The 19,330-nt window shown below is 59.7% G+C and overlaps 1 protein-coding gene across 1 annotated transcript; it reads left to right on the forward strand.

Moving 5' to 3' along the window:
• The first annotated feature begins 1,167 nt into the window (after positions 1-1,167).
• CERK (ceramide kinase) lies at positions 1,168-17,933 on the forward strand. The gene is made up of 13 exons (XM_049771508.1): positions 1,168-1,645; positions 8,641-8,748; positions 8,905-9,027; positions 9,386-9,511; positions 10,053-10,116; positions 10,961-11,106; positions 11,863-11,937; positions 12,778-12,930; positions 13,246-13,351; positions 14,255-14,331; positions 14,698-14,903; positions 16,272-16,480; positions 17,674-17,933. Exons 1-13 carry the CDS (start codon positions 1,168-1,170, stop codon positions 17,744-17,746), a joined length of 1,944 nt encoding a protein of 647 aa, XP_049627465.1. The 3' UTR covers positions 17,747-17,933.
• Positions 17,934-19,330: the final 1,397 nt, after the last annotated feature.

The following is a 19,330-nucleotide window of genomic DNA, read 5'->3' on the forward strand; positions in this document are numbered from 1 at the left end:
GTGATGGCTCCAGCCTGGGCTCCACCCGGGCTGGGTGCAGTGAGTCACAGGAGCCCAGGAGAAGGTCCGGAAGTGCCATGGGCCAAGGCTGGCACCACAGGCTGAGGCCTGCCCCGGCTGCCCTGTGCTGTGTGGGGAGCAGGATCTGGACAGTAGGGTGGGCAGCACAGAGACAGAACAGGAGGGAAGCAGGGCCAGCTGCCATCTTGTCTTCTTTGGTGCCCCGGTGATGCTGTTTCTGAATCACCAGGTAGAGAGAGAACTCTTCTGGGGACCCCATAGAGAAACTATTCCAGGAGGACCCATGAAGCAACTGTTCTGACAGTTCTACAGACCCATAGAGCTGCTACTCTGAGGATTCTCCTCCAGACAAAAGCTTCAGAGATCCAACTCCAGAGATGGGGAAAGACAGCACAAGGAGGGACGCAGTCCCCCGTGATCAGAGGCCACTCACAGGCTTGCCTCCGAGCCGTCTCTCCTCTGTCCCAGAGAGCTCTGGGCGAGAGAGACAAAACGGCTTTCCTGACCCGCTGTGCTGTGTCCAAAAATTCTTAACCCCCAGTGCCACGTTGAACTTCTCCCTGGCACCCCACGTCCCTGGTTGTCCCTCTTGGGTGTCCAAGCATCATTGGGTGGAATCAAGTGTCTCTGGGCATCAGCTTGGAGCCTGTTCTTTGCCGGTAGCCAGCTGTGGGGAATGTCCCCAGCCCGGATGCACAGGAGGAGGGAGCTGACCGTCACTGGCTGACGGAATGGCACAGGGTCTGATGGGTCAGTTCTGAGCCGGGTGCCTTCCAGGTGAGAGAGAGCCACACCTCTGACCCTCTGCCAGATAGATAGATGCCCTGGATGCTTGGGCCAGGGAGGGGAGGCCTCGCTCTCTGAGACAGGCCCCAAAACTTCCCTGAGCTTCCTGGCCAGCCAGAGCGCTGCAGGCCCTCCCTGCAGCCAAGGCCTTACCCCCATTCCTGCAGGTGCCTGCATTGCATCCCAGCCTGGCAGGAGGGCCCGCTGACACCCACCGCCCCGCTCAGCGCTGGTTCCGCCTGCCCAGGAAAACACTGGCCTTCTGGAACGTGCTGCCCCGTGGTGAGCACACAGACCTCCCGGTGCGCCTGTTTCTGTGCTCACACAACGTTGCACACCCCTCTGTGCTCACACGCCTCCATGCACACACACACACACACACATACACACAGACGGGGTGCCAGGGCCCTCGCAGGCCTCCCTGCAGCCGGGCCCCCGCTTCCTCCACAGCCTGCCCGCCTCCGCCCGGCCGTCCTCCCTCCCTCCCTCCCTCGGCCCGGCGCTCACGGCCTGCCCTGCGTGCGGGTGACGGGCGACGGGCTGACGCACAGCCGCGCCCCGCCCCGCCCCGCCGCCGCCGCCGACCCGCGGGCTGCCAGGGCCGCTAACGGTCCCGCGCCGGAGCCCCCGCTCGGCTCCCGGCTCGGCCCGGCCCGGCCCGGCCCGGCGGGAAGGACGGGCGGACGGGCGGACGGGGCGATGGGGGCGGCGGCGCCGCTGCGCTCCGAGCTGTGGGTGCGGCAGCAGCGCTGCGCCGTGAGCCTGGACCCCGCGCGGGCGCTGCTGAGCTGGTGGCGGAGCCCGGGGCCCGGGGCCGGGGCCGGCAAGCCCGGCGCGGGTGAGTGGCGGGCGGGCGGGCGGACACGATGGGCAGACGGACAGACGGACGGACGGACCGACAGACACGATGGGTAGATGGACGGACGGACGGACAGTGCGAGTGAGTGGCAGGCAGACCGGCCGGCAGACAGACTGATGGACGGACGGACAGACCGACAGACAGACGGACAGACCGACGGACGGACGGACGGACAGACTGATGGACGGACAGACGGATAGACAGACCGACAGACGGACGGACAGACCGACAGACAGACGGACAGACGGACGGACAGACCGACAGACAGACGGACAGACGGACGAACGGACGGACAGACCGACAGACAGACGGACAGACGGACGGACGGACAGACCGACCGGCAGACAGACTGATGGACGGACAGACGGAAGGACGGATGGACGGACAGACCGACCGAGTGGACGAGAGATAGACTGACGGGCCGACAGACTGTGCGGTGAGTGACAGACAGACGGACAGACGGACGGGACGGACAGACAGTGCGAGTGAGTGACAGGCAGACCGACCGGCAGACAGACTGATGGACGGACAGACAGACCGAGTGGGCGACAGACAGACAGACAGACAGATCAGGACGGTGGCGCTGGTTGCCGGGAATCGGGGTTCACCAGGTCTAGGAGGTGCGGAGTCCCAGACGCGCGGGAAGTTGTGGGGCTCGGGGCAGCTCGGGGACCACTCGTGGAGCACTCAAGGGGCTCAGGGTGGTCTCAGGGGAGGCACCTGGGCCGGCGGGGTCCAAGGGGCGCTGGGGGCGCGTGGCACCACCTCTCCAGGCTCCCCTGGGCATCCTCACCCCAGTGAGTCTGCTGACTGATCCCAGGTGAACCCCCGAGGGAAGGAGGGCCGACGATCTGCCGTGGGTCGTGGGTCGGGGGCCCCCAAGAGAGCCATCGGCAGTGCAGAGCCCAGGGGATTCTTTGTGAAGCGAATGGACGGGACGATGGACTGGTTGGAGGTGGGGACAGTGCCTGTGTGGGGACCCCTGACCTCGCAGTCCCACTCTGGGAATGGAATGTCGAGGCCAGCCAGTGAGATCAAATCGGAGCTTCTGTCCGAGGGCGCAGGGAGGAGGGTCACGGGTTTGCACACACACCCCCACTTTCCAGGCACCAGCCCCCACCGCTCCTGGGCTCACTGAGTTGTCTCCTGACCAGCCGGGCACTGCAGAGGGCAGGGCAAGTCCCTTCTAGGGGCTGCCTTTGTTTTCAGTTTTGTTTCTGGTTTTTGTTTTGGTTTTGCGCCGACCCTGGAATCCCTCCTGGCCGGTCTCAGACCCAAACGTTGTGGTGGTGGTGGTGGTGGTGGTTGGGAGAATGGTACCATGGGCTTGGTACAAGGCCAGCATCTCCCCTGCCCAGACAAGCATGCAGTCACCAGGGTCAAGGCCAGCCGTCACGTTCTCCCCTGGAGCTGTCACATCCATGGGCCCTGCAGATGGGGCACATCTGGGCACACAGTTCAGTTGTGCCAGGAGGAAATGGAGGTGCCGCTACTGCTCACAGACATGGCCCAGTCCTGTGTGACAGGCTCTGGGGCCACATATTGTGCCAACCCTGTTGGCTAACAGGGGTCAACTTTATCCTCCCAGTGCATTCGGGGACTGAGGATGTTCCCCCCAACTGATGACCGGGAAAGAGCAGATCCCAGGCTAATGAGCAGAGACGCTTTATTCCATTCCAATAATGCTTCCCTAGAACCAGAGGAACTGGGGTGCGTGCAGGGTGGCAGACATAGCAGAGGCACAGCCCAGGGGGAGTGAGGCGCCAGGGAGAAGATAAGCGTGAACAATGGGGCTTAGAGATGTCTCGGGAGCAACAAGGTGACTGTAGGTGTCATCTCTCCTGGAACCAGAGTCACCATGAGGAAGGAGGGACAGACCGGAGTCGAGCCTGACAGGGAGCACTGATCGTGGGGGAGTGGCTCTCCTCTTCGTGCCGTCCTTCCCCTTCCTGGGAGCGGAGTCTCCTAAACTTTTAGATGCAAGAATTCCTGGCACAGTGCCAGAGTGATTGCACAGCGGTAGGACGCTTGTTTTGCAGAGGGATGGCCCGGGACGGACCCGGGTTCAATCTCCGGCACCCCATAGGGTGTTCCCCAATCCTGCCAGGAGCGATTTCTGAGTGCAGAGCCAGGAGGAATGCCAGCGCGCCAAAAAAAAAAAAAAAAGAATTCCTGGAACAGTTGCTTTAAGGGGTTCTGTCTGCTAGGCAGTTTGAGAACAGCATCACAAAGTTCATCCAACATATATGGACACACATGAGCACACACACATACACAGACCCATATGGTGCCAGGGCCTGGGCCAGCGGTGTGCAAGGGCATTGCCCTGTCCAACTCACCAGCTCCGAGGAGGCCTTTTCTGGTTCCATCTGTGCAGCAGCCCCCTCCAGGCCAAACCCTGGGGTTTTCTCCCTGAAGCTGCGCGGCCCCAGAAGGAAGCAGGCCCAGGAGGAGTCTCTGTAGAATGTGCTCAGAGGTCCTGCACTCCACACAGTGCTCGCTCGAGCTCAGCCCCACAGTCTGGGGAACTGAGCTGGCCCCTGGGCTGTGCTCTGTGGATGGGTTGGAGACCTGGAGCTCCTCCGACTCTTCAGGCTCAGAACCCGCCGGGGAGCCTGTGTGGATGTGGACGGAGCATGTTTGGGACGAGATGTAGGGCCCCTGATGTCAGAAAGCTGTGGCAGTGTGAGCTTGGAAGAGGCCACAGTGTGGGAAGCCCGGGGTTCCAGGGTCAGAGCTGTGTTGGGTAGCACATGTGTGTCCCTGAATTGTGTCACGTGGGATGCTGCATCTGGTGCTGTGTGTGACTACATGCGTGCTGTGTGTGCCCATTGCTCGTGTGTGCAACACGTGGGCAGCTACTTGCCATGTGTGTGCCACTCTGCAGTATCATGTGTGCCCTTGCATGCGTGTCAAGTGTGTCCTGTGTGCTGTTGCTAACTCATGTGTTTTGTTGTGTGTTGCTGTGAGTGTACTGCTGTGAGTCGTGTGTGCTGTGCGTGCTGCTACATGTTATTGTGTACATGACACATTGTGCTCTGTGCATGGCATACATTCTGAATGACATGTGTGACACAATGTATTGTGTGTATGGGACACATGTGTGGGGCATGACACATGTTATGTTGTTTGTAGCATGTGTTGCTACATGATATGGTATATGATATGTGCTACATGCATGGTATATATGTTTTGTGTATGACATGTATTGCTTGTGTGTTGTTGCATGCCTTGTTCTGCTGTGTCAGGTCTCCTGCAGGCCTCATGGGCACGAGTGTGGCTGGTGGCTCTCCTAGGACGGGTTTTCAAGGACTCTGCAGTGTGACCCCAAACTCTCCATCCAGTGCCCAGGAAAACTGGGGCATGCTACAGTCATTATATTTATATAGGGGCCGAGAGATAGCATAGTGGTAGGGCATTTGCCTTGTACAAGGCTGACCCAGGACGGACCTTGGTTCAATCCCCGGCGTCCCATATGGTCCCGAGTCTGCCAGAAGCAATTTCCGAGCACATAGCCAGGAGTAACCTCTGAGCATCACCAGGTTTGGCTCAAAAACCAATATATATATATTGAGAACACAGCAGAGAGGGCGCTGGCCTTGTATACGTTCGACCCAAGTTTAAACCCAGCACCCCATGGGGTTCCCCCGAGCACTACCAGGAGTAATCCCTGAGCACAGAGCCAGGAAAAAGTTCTGAGCACTGTCAGGTGTGGCCCCAAATAAAATAAAACAACCCATTTCTTTCTGGTTCGAAAAAGTAATTGTTTTTTTTATTTACAAAAACAAACCTAAGAAACAAAACACACAACTCCCACAGGAAATTGCACAGGGGGAAAGAGTTGGCTCCTAAGCAGTGAGTGTCACTGTATTTGTATTTTTACACTGCTGGGCGTGTAGGGACCTGGGTTTGCCTGAAACTCCCCTCTCTGCCCCCACCTAGACTTGCCGTGACTCCTCCAAGCCCGACACATGTCGAATGTTAAGCGTTTGACCTTCGGAATAAACCGGCCTTTAAATAGGCATGATCTGGGACCGGAGCTCTGTGGACACCCCCTTGCCCCCCACAATCCTCCATCTGTCCTGCACATCCAAGGGTACCTGAGCAGACTGAGGCTCCCTGAGGGTGAGGAATGCAAGAGACCTTTGAAGGCAGCTATAGACAGGCCCAGGCCAAGGCAGGAGGAATGAAGGTGGCCACACCAAGGTCAGCCCTGGCCGCCAGCCAGCCTGGCTCTGTGCCAACGCCGCCGCCGGGCCCAGCACACCCTTTCCTCCTTCCTCACTCACACTGACCTGAACAGCTGCCCTGTACAGCATCCGTGGGGAGAGTGGGGCCCGTCCCAGCATGTGGCCTGAGGGAGCTGTGAGGCCTTGGCCAGCTTCCTGCAGGGCCAGTGCCCCTTCCTAGCCTCTGCACTGACCTTTCTGAGGTCCCTGTGTGTCCAGTCTGATGGAGGAGTTGGGTGGAAATGGCGTCCACGTCCCTTGGCTGGCCCTTCCCCTGACTGTGAGCTCTGCTGTGCCTACAGTGGTAGGGCATTTGCCTTGCTGACCCAGGACAGACCTAGGTTTGATCCCCAGCGTCCCATATGGTCCCCAGAGCCAGGAGCAATTTCTGAACACATAGCCAAGAGTAAGCCCTGAGCATCACTAGGTATGGCCCAAAAAGCCAAAAAAAATTTTTTTTCAGTTCTGGTTGAGGCCAGAGCAATAACACAGCGGGCAGGAAGTTTGCCTGGCATGTAGCCAACCCAGGTTCGATCCCTGGCATCCCATAGGGTCCTCTGAGCCTGTCAGGAGTAATTTCTGAGCACCGTCAAATGTGGTCCAAATGTAAAAAGTTATGGGTTGGAGAGCCTTACGAAGGAGAGGGTGCTCGCTTTGCATGTCACTGTTCAGTGCCCGCACCTCATAGGATCCCTCCCAGCCCGACCAGGAGTGAGTCCTGAGAATAGAGCCAGGACTGAGCCCTAAGCACAGAACCAGGAGTCAGCCCTGAGCTTTGTGGGGAGTGGTTCCACCACCCCCCAATAGACAAAATATTTTTAAATTCTGAAATTTCCATGTTTCTTTTTTTTTTTTTTTTTTGGTTTTTGGGTCACACCCGGCAGTGCTCAGGGGTACTCCTGGCTGTCTGCTCAGAAATAGCTCCTGGCAGGCACGTGGGGGGGGGTGCGGGGGGGACCATATGGGACACCGGGATTCAAACCAACCACCCTTGGTCCTGGATCGGCTGCTTGCAAGGCAAATGCCGCTGTGCTATATCTCTGGGCCCAATTTCCATGTTTCTAGTCATTTTCTTTTAGGGGCACAGAAGACCTCTCTGACAACCTTCCACCCAGCACTGCACCTCTGGTCCATCAGTACTGGGGCGCTTGGTGCTTGGGGTACCAGAGATCCCCCCCAGGTCGCACTGGACCCTTCTTCTTGCTTCCTTTCTCCAGGGGGAATTTCTCTCTCCACCGTTTGTTTATCTGGTGCTAAGGCCTCTATCACAGTGTGGGCGACCCAGCTGGCTGAGTGGTGCCAGAACCAGAACCCCTTTCCTGCCAGGTTGTGCCCTTCCCTGTGCTCTCTTTGGCCTGTTGTGTGCCCTACTGGCCCCTGTCCACCCGCTCCACTGCCCCACAGCTGTGCCTGCATGAGTTTGCCATTGTGGGAGGCCGGGACTTGGGGCTTGGGGCTGTGAGGGCCTGTGCCCTGAGCCTCTGGGCTGGCCTCGGGGGACCGGGCACGTGTCTGGGCTGCTTGGAGCCCACAGACACTCTGGCTGGCTGGTACTCCTGCCCCTTGGGGTCCCCAGTCACATGTGGTGCAAAGCATCTCTAAGGGGCTCTGAGCGCATCCCACCCTCCCAGCTCCCTGGCCTGCTGGTGGCAGCAGGCAGTCTCCAGCCGAGAAGGGTTTGCTCTCGGGGTGCAACTGAGCTGTCGGGGACCACCCATGCCAGCCTCATGGGCACACTGGGCTGGGGGCAGCTCTGGTGCTCCTGGGCCTCATCCCAAGAGGCATCTGGCTAGGTATACCCAGGACCTGCCTGCCTGCCTGCCACGGCCTTTTCCAGGGCTCAAACCCGGGCCATAGGGCCTACCTCCCACTGGGCACTGCCTGGCCTGTGGACCCCAGGCCGGGCAGACAGTGCTGTGGGGGCTTTGGTGGACTTCACCTCTCAGACAGATTGTGTGACAGATGCTTCTGGGGGACACCTGGACAGTGTTTGCTGGGGAGAAGGGTCTGGCCCCTTTGGGTATTAATGACAGGGTGACCCGAGGGGCTCGGAGCTGGGTCCCAGTCATACAGCCCGGACAATTCCGGCCCCTGATAGCCCCTTATCAGAGTGGGGTATAAGCGGACAGCGCTGGAGGGGGAGAGAGGGGAGCTGGCAGTTGGGGCAGCAGGCACAGATCAGTTGTGCTGGAGGCGGGTCCCTCCCTGGAGTCACTTCACTGCGCCCCTATACCGTTAGGACGAGGGTTGCTGATTGGGTGCCCAGAACCCTCAAGGAAGATGCTCATTAGCGACACTTGGGGGCACAGGAGTCCCGTGTAGTATTTCTGCCCGGGTTAGTCTCTGGTTGTCTCAAGGCCTGTGGCAGGCACTGGTCACGCACACTGCCCTTCCCCCTGCCCAGGAACCCCACGCTCTCTTTGGCCCCGCAGACCTCTGTGCCCAGAGCGTGTCCTGCAAGCCAGGTGCCAAGTCTGGTCTACCAGTCAGGCTCCGTGCCACCCTGGCCTGGCACCTTGTGCGAGGGTGCCCCCCCCCCCGCCACACAGACCCGCAGTCCCCCTGTCCCCCCAGGATGGCTTGTTCCTGGGGAGTGAGACTTGGAGATGCCTCTCAGGCCCCCACCACCTCCCCATGCCCAGACCAAGGTCCTTGTGGGCCTCAGCGCTCTTGCGCTCACTCCCACGGCCCGTGCTGAGGGGCAGGCCGGTCTGTGCCCTCTCTGATGCCTGTGTGTGCCCACAGATGCCTGCTGTGTGCCCGTGTCGGAGATCATCGCTGTGGAAGAGGCGGATGGGGCGCCCCACGTGGGTGGGAAGTGGCAGAAGATGGAGAAGCCTTATGCCTTCACAGGTGCGCCGAAGGTAGACCCTGGGCGGCCTTGGGGCCTGCAGGGTCATGGGGGGTAGGGGGCTGGTGTGCAGGGGAGAGTGTGGGGAGCTGGGAGCTGGGGTGAAGCCTAGCATGCACGCCTCCCCCTGCTGACTGCCGACTGAGCTGTCCCTGCAGTGCACTGTGTGAAGCGGCGTCGACGGCACCGCTGGAAGTGGGCACAGGTGACCTTCAGCTGCACCGAGGAGCCGCTGTGCCAGCTCTGGCTGCAGACGCTGAGGGACCAGCTGGGGAAGCTGAGTACGTGCCCGTGGCGGGGCAGTGCCCATCCTGGGGTGGCCAGGTGTGACCTGGAGCAGGGCAGGGGGTTCAGGGCAGGAGCAGGCCGGGGTCCTCTTTCTCTCTCGAACCTGGGGCCTCACGCATGCTCTGCCTACTGACCCATCTCCCCTTCCACATGTCTCTTTCCTCACTGTTGTGTTGGGGTTTCTCCCAAGCAATGTTCAAGGGAGCCTGTGACCAGCAGGACCCGAGATTGTGTGTGAACTTGAAAGAGGACCCTGGGGTCCCATCAGCTGACTCACTGTGGCCCCCAACCCCTCCGTGGCCTGATGGTGGGTCGCTCACCCCACGCCCCGTGTCCCTCATGTGTTTGCAGCCTGCAGACCAAAACATCTACTGGTCTTCATCAACCCTTTTGGGGGGAAGGGGAAGGGCAAGAAGCTTTACGAGAGGAAGGTGGCACCCCTCTTCCTGTTGGCCTCCATCAGCACAGACGTCATCGGTGAGACCCGGGGCCTCTCTGTGTCCCCACGCCCTGTATGTGCTTCTTTGTTTCCTGTATGTGCTCAGGGGCTACTCCCAGCTCTGTGCTCGAGGGTGCTGGAGGGACCTTGGGCAGCTGGAGTTCCAACCCTAGGCCTTCTGCACGCAGAGCCCGTGCTCACTCAGACCCCAGCACTATCTCCCCAGTGCCCACATGAGTGAGTGATATTTTGGGTTTTGAACCACAACTGATGGTGCTCAGGGCTGACTCCTGTCTCTGTGCTCAGGAACCACTCCTGGCAGACTCAGGGAACCCTATGGGATGCTGGGGACCGAACCCAGGTCAGCCACATGCAGGGAAATGCCCCCCCCCCACTGTGCTATCGCTCTGGCCCAATGTAAGACTTTTTTTTTGAAGGAACACGAGGGCCATGTCCTTCACGCACTGGGTGTTCCAGCTACGGGATAGGGTGCCTGAGGAGTGTGTGTGTGAGGGGGGGTGTCACCGGCCCTGCCAGGGAGGAGCCAGGAGCGTGACCCACCTTTTTGTCTCTCATCAGTTACGGACCAACCCAATCAAGCCCGAGACAAGCTGTATGAGGCCAATCTGGAGAAGTTTGATGGGTGAGAGGGCAGGGTGGGTGACATGCACCCACCTCAGTGGGCCCCGTGGGAAAGTGTCCCCAATATGTCCCCTGAAAATGAGGGTGCATAGGAATTGTGCGGGTGTAGCTCAGCTCCAGGACAGGCAAGCTGTGTCCTGGCCACAACTCATGTTGTGGGGGGTGAGGGAGTGAGTGGACCGTGTCCCCAAGAGAGCAGATTCCGGGGTGCAGGTGGGCTCAGCAAGGACAAGCAGGGAGTTACGAGCTGTGGTGAGGGCTGACAGTGGTGGAGAATGGGGGTGGGGGAGATCTTGGTCACCTTTGGAACTAGTTTCTACTCAGGGACAGTGCTGGGGGCAGCTGCGGCCAGGGGATGCAGGGATCAGAGTGGATAGTGGCCAGTGGGGTGTCAGCCGAGATGTGGGTGCATCTGGGAGCACCTCCTCATTGCCAATCTGGGTAGCTGGGAGCACTTTCCCTTTGCCAGTCTGGGCATGGGGTGCCAAGCTGCCGTATGCCCCAAGGGTCTGAGCTCTGCATCCACCCTATGCTTTCTCTGTCCCCAGGCAAGCTTGGGAAGGGAAAGATGGGATTCTCCAGAGGGTCGCTGTGCCTGGATACCCCAGGATGGACACGCGACCTTGGAAGAGGGGGTCTTGGGTGTGGTGGAGAATGGGGGGCAGACCAGCCTTCTGGGGTGTCAGACAGGCTCAGTGGGAGCTCGGGGGCAGGTGCCCGGGATCAGGGTGAGGTCCAGGTCCTTCTGGTGTTGGGGCTCTTACTGCAGACCTCAGGTGGGTCACTGAGGACCCCAAGGGGTTGGGGGGCTGCTGGGGGCCCTAACCCCCCTCCCTACACCCCAGGCTCGTGTGTGTTGGCGGGGACGGCATGTTCAGCGAGCTCCTGCACGGCCTCATCGGGAGGACGCAGAGGGACGCGGGCGTGGACCAGAACAACCCCCGAGCAGCGCTGGTGCCCAGCCCAATGCGCATTGGCATCATTCCGGCAGGTAGGGCCCTTGCTCCCGGGCTGCCCACCAGGCCGTGGAGGGGCTGCTCTGGCCACGCCCCTTGACCGTTTGACCACGCCCACGACATAGGCCACGCCCGCACAGTCCCAGCGGTCTTCCTTCTCTGGCCACGCCCATTGCCTTTTGTGTCTCTGGCCACGCCCACCTATCTCTGCCACGCCCACACACCCACACTGGCCTTCATGCCTCTGACCACGCCCACACAACCTGGGCCACGCCCTCCATGTATGACCACGCCCACCCCCTTAGGCCACGCACCTCCCGCCCTGACCACCCCTGCACAGTCTGGCCCACACAGCCCTGCGACCCTGCTCTTGGCCCGCATTTTCCTCTCACCAGCTCCCACACCTCTGCTCGCTTCCGTCCCACAGCCAGGCCCCCCTGTCTCCACAGGAGCCCCCTTGTGACACCCCAGCAGATCCCAAGCCCCCAGAGGCGCCTCTCCCGGTGTTAGTCACGCAGAGGGCCATCTGCTCGGGTTTGCAGTGGCAGAGGCTGTGCGTGTTTTCTGCTCGGGGCTGTCAGCTTGGTTTTCAAGTGTGAGGGCGCAGGGCAGTTCCTTTCTCCTGGGCCGGAAAGGGAGGGGGTCCAACTCGGCACCACTTCCTTTCCCTGAGGTCCCTCGCAGTGTCTGGGGCCTGCCAGGGGACTGTGTGCAGCTGGTGTTTGTCTCAAAGGAAAGCCCCATTGTCTGGACCCCCCAGATTACTGAGGACCCGCTCTCTCGCTCCTCAGGGTCCACCGACTGCGTGTGCTTCTCCACAGTGGGCGTCAACGATGCGGAAACGTCGGCCCTGCACATCATTGTGGGTGGGTCCTGGAGCCCAGCTGCTGGCCCCCCCCCACCCTGATTTTCTGTGCCCAAAGACGGGAGACCCTCTGAGACTCTGATGGTCCTGCCCAGGGGCTTGGGGAGCATGTCCAGGGAGTGCCCGGCTGCCAGTCTGCCCCCACCCCCCACATGTCCTTGTGCATCTGGTGCTGGGGCCCAGGCCCATCCTGACCTTCCTGGCCAGAGCCCCAGGATCACAGATCTCACTTGGGGGAATCCCCACCAGGAAGCTGGGCACCTCCCGAGTTCACAAGTGCCCCACTCCCACCCTGGTCCCCGTGGGCATCTGTTATCACAGAAGCATCATGTTTAAGAATCTTCATCAGGGGACAGAGCGATAGAACAGCAGGGAGGGTATTTGCCTTGCACGCAGCAGACCCAGGTTTGATCCCCAGAATCTCATTGTGTCCCCTGAGCCTGCCAGGAGTGACTTTTGAGCACAGAGCCGGAAATAAGCCCTAAGCATCACCGGGTGTGGGCCCCCAAACAAGAACCTCTCGTTTGGGATCGAAGACTGGATCCAAGCGTGTATCTCAGGGCAGGGGGTCACTGGTGCCCGGGCTTAAGCCCAGCATCCATGCCCAGCAGGGTCCCATCATCATGGCACCATCTCAGCTCGGTGTCCAGTTTCTATGCCACCAAGCTCAGTGCAACATCCCATCACAACGTCACAAGACTGGTTCCTCTATCTTTCATCACTGTGCCTACCCGCTGGTCCGCTAGGGCTGCTTGGGAAATCCCTGCCACCCCATTGTGGCTTGAATGCAGGCAGATGCCCCGCCTAAGGGAGTCCGACCTCCAACCCCTTCCTCCTGCAGGGGACTCGCTGCCCATGGACGTGTCCTCGGTGCATCACAGCCGCACACTTCTGCGCTACTCCGTGTCACTGCTGGGTTATGGCTTCTACGGGGACGTAGTCAAGGACAGTGAGAAGAAACGCTGGATGGGCCCCGTCAGATATGAGTTTTCAGGTGATGACGCCCACCTGAGAGCGAGGGGTGGACGAGCACGAAACGAAACGGGCGTGAGTGTGAGGGGAATCTCTGATGACCTGAGTCACGTTGGCATTCTCTGTCGTCGTCACAGCAGGCTTGCAGCTTCTGCTCTGGCCCCCACATACATCCCTGGGGACCTGTCTGGGGCTTGCTGATGAGGACAGGCGGGTGAAGGACAGGGTGGGGTGGGTCAGATCCCAGCTGGGGCTCAGGGGCCCTGCTGGCATCGCACAGACAGACCCTGCCCAGGAGGAGTTAGTGACGTGTGTCCTTGTGGTTGTGTGTCCGCAGGAGTCAAGACCTTTTTCACGCATCACTGTTACGAGGGCACCGTGGCTTTCCTGCCGGCTCAGCACACCGTGGGGTCTCCGAGGGCTGGGAAGCCCTGCCGGGCCGGGTGAGCCCCTTCCCACGGTCTGGGTATGGGCAGGGATCCCCCAACACCCACTGTGGGTGCAGAGGCGGAGCTGAGGAACTGGGTCTCGTGGGGGTTTCCCCGGACATCTCAGATTTCTGCAGACATGCCTCCTGCTACCTGGGCACGGGAGAGGCTGAGGGGCAGGAGCGGCACCCACTTCCTCCATTTTGGTGCAGCTGGTACCAACAGCCATGCCAGATGGGGGTGGGTCTCAGCTCCTCCCACTGGTGTGGGCAGCCCTGGCCAGCTTTGACATCAGCAAAGCCCCCGAACCTGGCATAGTGCTGCTGGCACCGGGGAACACGCACACGGCCTCCCAGCATTGTCCCTCTGGCCCTGCGCCCCCCAACCCCAGGCTCTCAGTCCCCAGAGCAGAGACAGACAGACACAGCTTTCTGCTGCTCTGTTGAGCACAGGAAGAACCTGCAGCTTTGATGCCTGGTTTCCTGGGATGGCCCAGAATTGAGCCTGGAGTGTCCCAGCTTGCCCATAGCTGAGCCGGCCCTTTCCTGGCCTACTGAGCATTTGGGGCAACTGTAAGTGTGGAAGCAGGAGGTGCCTGGGCCTGACTCTGTCTGGGTCGTGTCGCAGGGGGCGCTGGTGAAGCCTCTGAAGTCATCTGGCGTGAAGGACCAGCAAGGGTCGTGCCAGCTCCTTGTGTGGGTGTGGGTGGAGGGGAACATGTGTGTGAAGGGAATGGCCATGTATGCGGTGTGGTCTTCTGAGCATGTGTGTACTTGTGTGAATGTAAAGGCTGTGCGTGCATGCCCGTGTGGGTTCCGTGTGTGTGCATGCATGCGTGTTCATGCATGTATGTGAATGAGTATTGGCCGTGTGCAGGCCCCATGTGAGTCTGGAGGGGAACCTGCCCTTTCCCCATAGGTGCTTCGTCTGCCGGCAGAGCAAACAGCAGCTGGAGGAGGAACAGAAGAAGGCGCTGTACGGCCTGGAGAACGCGGGTGAGCTGGGGTACCCTCAGAGAGGGGAGCCGTGACCCCCAAGCCATGCCCCTTCCTGTCCCCCTCAACGTGCCTGGTGGTAGCCCCTGTTCCTATCTCTGGGGCAGCAGAGGGTTACCAGGCACCCACCCGCACCCGGCCCGCTGTCTGTCACCCCACAGCCCAGTGGGCAGCTCAACGGGGGTGGGCTGCGTGTGCCCTGACCCTGCTCCTGTCCTGTGTGCCTGGGTGCCTGTCTGTCTGTCTGTCTCCTGGTCCTGCCCCCACCAGTGGATCAGGAGCCAGCTTTGCTAGGGCCAGCGGCAGGTCTCCCGGGAGCTGCTCGGGGTCCTGTCCAGACTCCCTTACAGTGCTCTCTGTCCACAGAAGACATGGAAGAGTGGAAGGTAGTCTGTGGCAAGTTCCTGGCCATCAACGCCACCAACATGTCCTGTGCTTGTCCCCGGAGCCCTCGGGGCCTGTCCCCGGCCGCCCACCTGGGGGACGGCTCTTCAGACCTGATCCTCATCCGCAAGTGCTCCCGGCTCAACTTCCTCAGGTTTCTCATCAGACTCACCAACCAGTCAGACCAGGTGAGGGGCCTGGCCCAACCCGGCCCAGCTGCTGGCCCCACGGCCTGGCTCCCGGGGAAGGCACAAGCAGCTCAGAGTGTGGAGACCACGGGCCCCGGTGCCCCACCCACCTCTGCACCCCAGAGATAAGACCCCACCCCATACTGCTGGATCTCCCAGTACCCATTAAGACCCACTGCCCACCCCCACACCAAGCTCTAGTGGCATTCAGGATCTTCACTTGAATTTTGCACGACAGTTTTTCCCCTACGGTGGGTGTTAGTTTGAGCCACACACGACATGGCAGTGCTCACGGCTGACTCCTGGCTCTGTGCTCGGGGATTCCTCCTGGCTAGACTTGGGGGGTCAGGGGGCTGAACCTAGGTCAGCTGCGGGCAAGGCAAGCACCTTCCCACTGTACTCGTCCTTGTTTCCTTTGTTTTTATTTTGGACCATACCCAGCCATGCTCAGGAGTTACTCTTGGCTCTGCTCAGCAATCACTCCTGGGAGGCTCGGGGGACCCTATGTGATATCCAGGATTGAACCTGGTTGGCCAGGACAAACACGATCGTGCTGTGCTTGCTCTCTCTGGGGCCCCCGTTCCCTGGTGTGTTTTTTGTTTTTTTTTTTTTTGTTTTTTTTTTTTGAAACTCGTCTTTGTGATGGCTTCTAATCCTGCTTTACGAGGCGTTCACATTGTGCCTGTTGGAAAGAGAACAGAAGAAGTCTCCCGGTTCCACCCAGCCACTTCCGCATGCCTGGGCGTGTGTGGGCTGTGCCCGGGTGGGGTTTCTCACCAGGCCCCAAAGGCAGGGATGCCCCTGAGCTGGAGAGGGAGGATGAACCCCTCTGGGCGGCCAGGCTGTCCTCCCCATTAAGCCTGGGGAGTGGAGTCCCTGTGGTGCCCAGGGGCTCTAGGGCCACTCCCAGCCCAGCTTCTGTACTTGGATACTACACTGCACAGAGCTAAAAGGGAGAGGTCTTTGGGTCCTGGAGCCCTAGGTCAGAGGAAAGTGCGCTTGCCTTGCATGTGGCTGACCCGGGTTCAACTCCCGGTATCCTACAGTGTTGCCTGAGCCTGCCAGGAGTTATTCCTGAGCACAGAGCCTGGAGAAACTCCTAAGCACTGAGCCAGGAGTAACCTCTGAGCACTGCCAGGTGTAGCCCCCAAACCAAAACAAAAAGAAATTTAAAAAAGGGGTGAGGCTGCTGGAGGCTGTAGTGACAGGTCAGTGGGGAGGGCAACTGCCTTGCTGACCTTCATTCAGTTCTCCTGTAGGGTCCCTTGAGTCCAGCAGGAGTGACCCCCTGAGCACCTCTGGGGGGCCCTTGGAGGCCCCTGCAGCCCCCCACAAGCCTCCATCATGACCCTCCCCTCTGCACCGTAGTTTGACTTCACTTTTGTGGAAGTTCATCGTGTGAAGAGGTTCCAGTTCACATCCAAGGCTGTGGAGGACCAGGAGGACGCCGAGGTCCGGGAGGACCGGACGGGTCTGGGGCGTATCTGCAGCGACCAGCCCTCGGCCTGCAGCGCGACGCCCCCTGGATCCTGGAACTGTGATGGGGAGGTGATGAGCAGCCCCCAGCTGGAAGTCAGGTGAGAGGCCGGGCTGCCCAGAGCTTTCGGGGGTTTGTGCCTCTGGACGGGGGACCAGGCTGAGAAGGTGGTGTGTGGTCAGGAACATACCCCCCACTTTCAGGTGCCCTACCCCCACACACAGGTGGGGCCCTGCACACCTGCAGGATTTCATTGTATTCGTATTAAAACTAATCTAATTACACTGTTATGTAAGCAGATGAAACACCAGGAAAGAAGATCTTTTCCCATAGGAAAACCAACTATTCAAAATATTTTTTTCTGGATTTTTTTGGGGCCATACCTGGCACTGTGCTCTGGGGTCCCTGTGAGATGCTGGGGATCAAACATTCTACCCACTGTACTTCAAAATACTTTTTTTTTTTCCATGCCCAGTGGTGTTCAAGGGTTACTCCTGGCTCTGTGCTCAGAAATCATGCCTGGTGGATTTAGGGGACCACCCTAGGAGATGCCAGAGATTGAACTGGGTCGACTTGTGCAAGGCAAATGCCTGTACTAACGCTCTGGCCCCTCATACCACCCACCCCAAATCCAGTCAAAACCCTTTTAAGTAGCTCTGAAGTTCAGCCAGGTCAGAGCTCAGACCGAAGGGAACAGAGGATTCTAGAAGGTTCTAGATGCCTGAGGTGGGACACCTTTGGAGGGGTGGATTTCAGGCCCTCGAGCTGAGTGTCCTATGGGACACCCACTTCCCCTTGAGCACCCCAACACTGTTCCCGTCAGGAGAAACGGTAACAATTGGAGGACCAGGCTATGAGGGGCCCCAAATACATGGACTGGGCCAGCCAGGCCCAGCTCTGCACCGGGCCGAGGTGCAGGAACTGTGGGGCCACTTGCTCCACTCCGGGTGGAGACAGAGGCACTTGCAGGGAGCATTTCTGGCACCTGAAGGGGTCCATTAGCTGGCGCTGGGCGAGTCAGCGATGGGCAATGGGCTGTGTGTGTGTGTGTGTGTGTGTGTGTGTGTGTGTGTGTGTGTGTGTGTGTGTGAGAAAGCGTGTGAATGCCTGAGTGTGAGTGAATGTTGGTATGTTTGTGTGACTTTGTGAATGTGTGTACAAGTGTGAATGTCTGCGTGTGATTTGTGTGTGTGAATGTGAGTGAATGAGGAAATGTCAGTGTGTGTGAACTTGAGTGCAAATGAGTGTGCGTGGCCTCTGTGACCTGTGGCTCACCGTGACCTTTGCCCTCAGGGTCCACTGTCAGCTGGTGCATCTCTTCGCTAGAGGGATCGAAGAGGACGAGAAACCGGGCTACGACAGCTGAGCCCCCAACGGGCTGGACCCTGGACTCTGGGACCCCGAGACCCCCAACCGTCCTGCTGCGGGTCCTTCCCATGTAGAAGTTTATTTTTGATAGTTTCCTCTTGGCTTTAGAGAAGTCAGGTCCCGGGGCTCAGGGATCCCAGCTCTGCCCCTGCTCTGCACCGCCCTCCTGCGGCCCCAGGTGGGTCTCAGGCTGCTCCCGTGACTCCTGAGATGCAGGCCCAACTGTGGGGCCTGAAACCCGTCTCTGTGACCGGGTTGGGGCAGTGGTGGTGGGGGGTCTGCTGGGCCCCCTCAACCCAGCTCCTTGACCTCTGGGGCCTCAGTGCCCAGCTGCAGCGCTGGGCAGTGCCCAAGCAAGCCCCGTGGGGGGGGGCAGAGTCCACCATCCAGGCACCGAGACAATCGCAGGGAGACCCCAGGGGCCCAGGAGAGTGTCTGCACCGGGCATGGGGCATGTCCACCTGGGCCAGCATCGGCGAATCAGCGGGGATGGGGACAACGCGGAGCCATCCGTGTGGTGTGGGAGACTGAGGGGGCCCGAGGTTTTGGGGCTCCCCGAGCCAGACCCACCCAGCTGCCTGGTGCCGCTTCCAGCTGAGGCTTCTTTGCACCTTCTCGTTGTCTTGTCTTTGCCACCAGCGCTGCAGAGCTGCATCTCCTGCCCCTGCCCGGCCTGCATGGACCTGGCCATGCCCCCTTGGACACTCACAGCCCTGTCCCCGCTCTCCATTCTCCCCACCCGGGCTGGGCCTTGCACGTTGGTGGTGACTTCATGTCCCATGGGCCTTCTGGAAGCCAGGCTTGTGGCAGGGCCATGTGGGGGAGATCGAGGACCCCTCAGTCTGGACCCTTTAGTTCCACACCTAAGCGCTGTCTCCCATCTTCCTACACCTGGATGGGGAACTTGGACTGTTTCTCTCTGGTCTCTGCAGTTCATGGTGGCAGTGTGTGTGTGTGTGTGTGTGTGTGTGTGTGTGTGTGTGTGTGTGTGACGGGACCAGGGTGAGCTTGCCTGACCATTGGGTTCTAGGCTTTGCTCCCGTGTGTGTGTGTGTGTGTGTGTGTGTGTGTGTGTGTGTGTGTGTGTGTGTGACGGGACCAGGGTGAGCTTGCCTGACCATTGGGTTCTAGGCTTTGCTCCCTGCTGGCAGTGTGTGTGTGTGTGTGTGTGTGTGGGTTCTAGGCTTTGCTCCCTGCTGGCAGTGTGTGTGTGTGTGTGTGTGTGTGTGTGTGTGTGTGTGTGTGTGTGTGTGTGTGTGTGTGACGGGACCAGGGTGAGCTTGCCTGACCATTGGGTTCTAGGCTTTGCTCCCTGCTGGGCATGGGACACCCAGGACTCAGGATGCCTGTCACAGGGCGAGTCTGCATTTTTCCTTCCTTCCTTCCTTCCTTCCTTCCTTCCTTCCTTCCTTCCTTCCTTCCTTCCTTCCTTTCTTTTTTTTTTTTTGGTTTTTGGGTCACACCCGGCAGCGCTCAGGGGTTATTCCTGGCTCTATGTTCAGAAATCACTCCTAGCAGGCTTGGAGGACCCTAAGGGATGCCGGAATTTGAACCACCATCCATCTGTATGCAAGGCAAATGC

Source organism: Suncus etruscus, chromosome 4 (genome assembly GCF_024139225.1).
Source record: "Suncus etruscus isolate mSunEtr1 chromosome 4, mSunEtr1.pri.cur, whole genome shotgun sequence".
NCBI classification, from domain to species: domain Eukaryota; kingdom Metazoa; phylum Chordata; class Mammalia; order Eulipotyphla; family Soricidae; genus Suncus; species Suncus etruscus.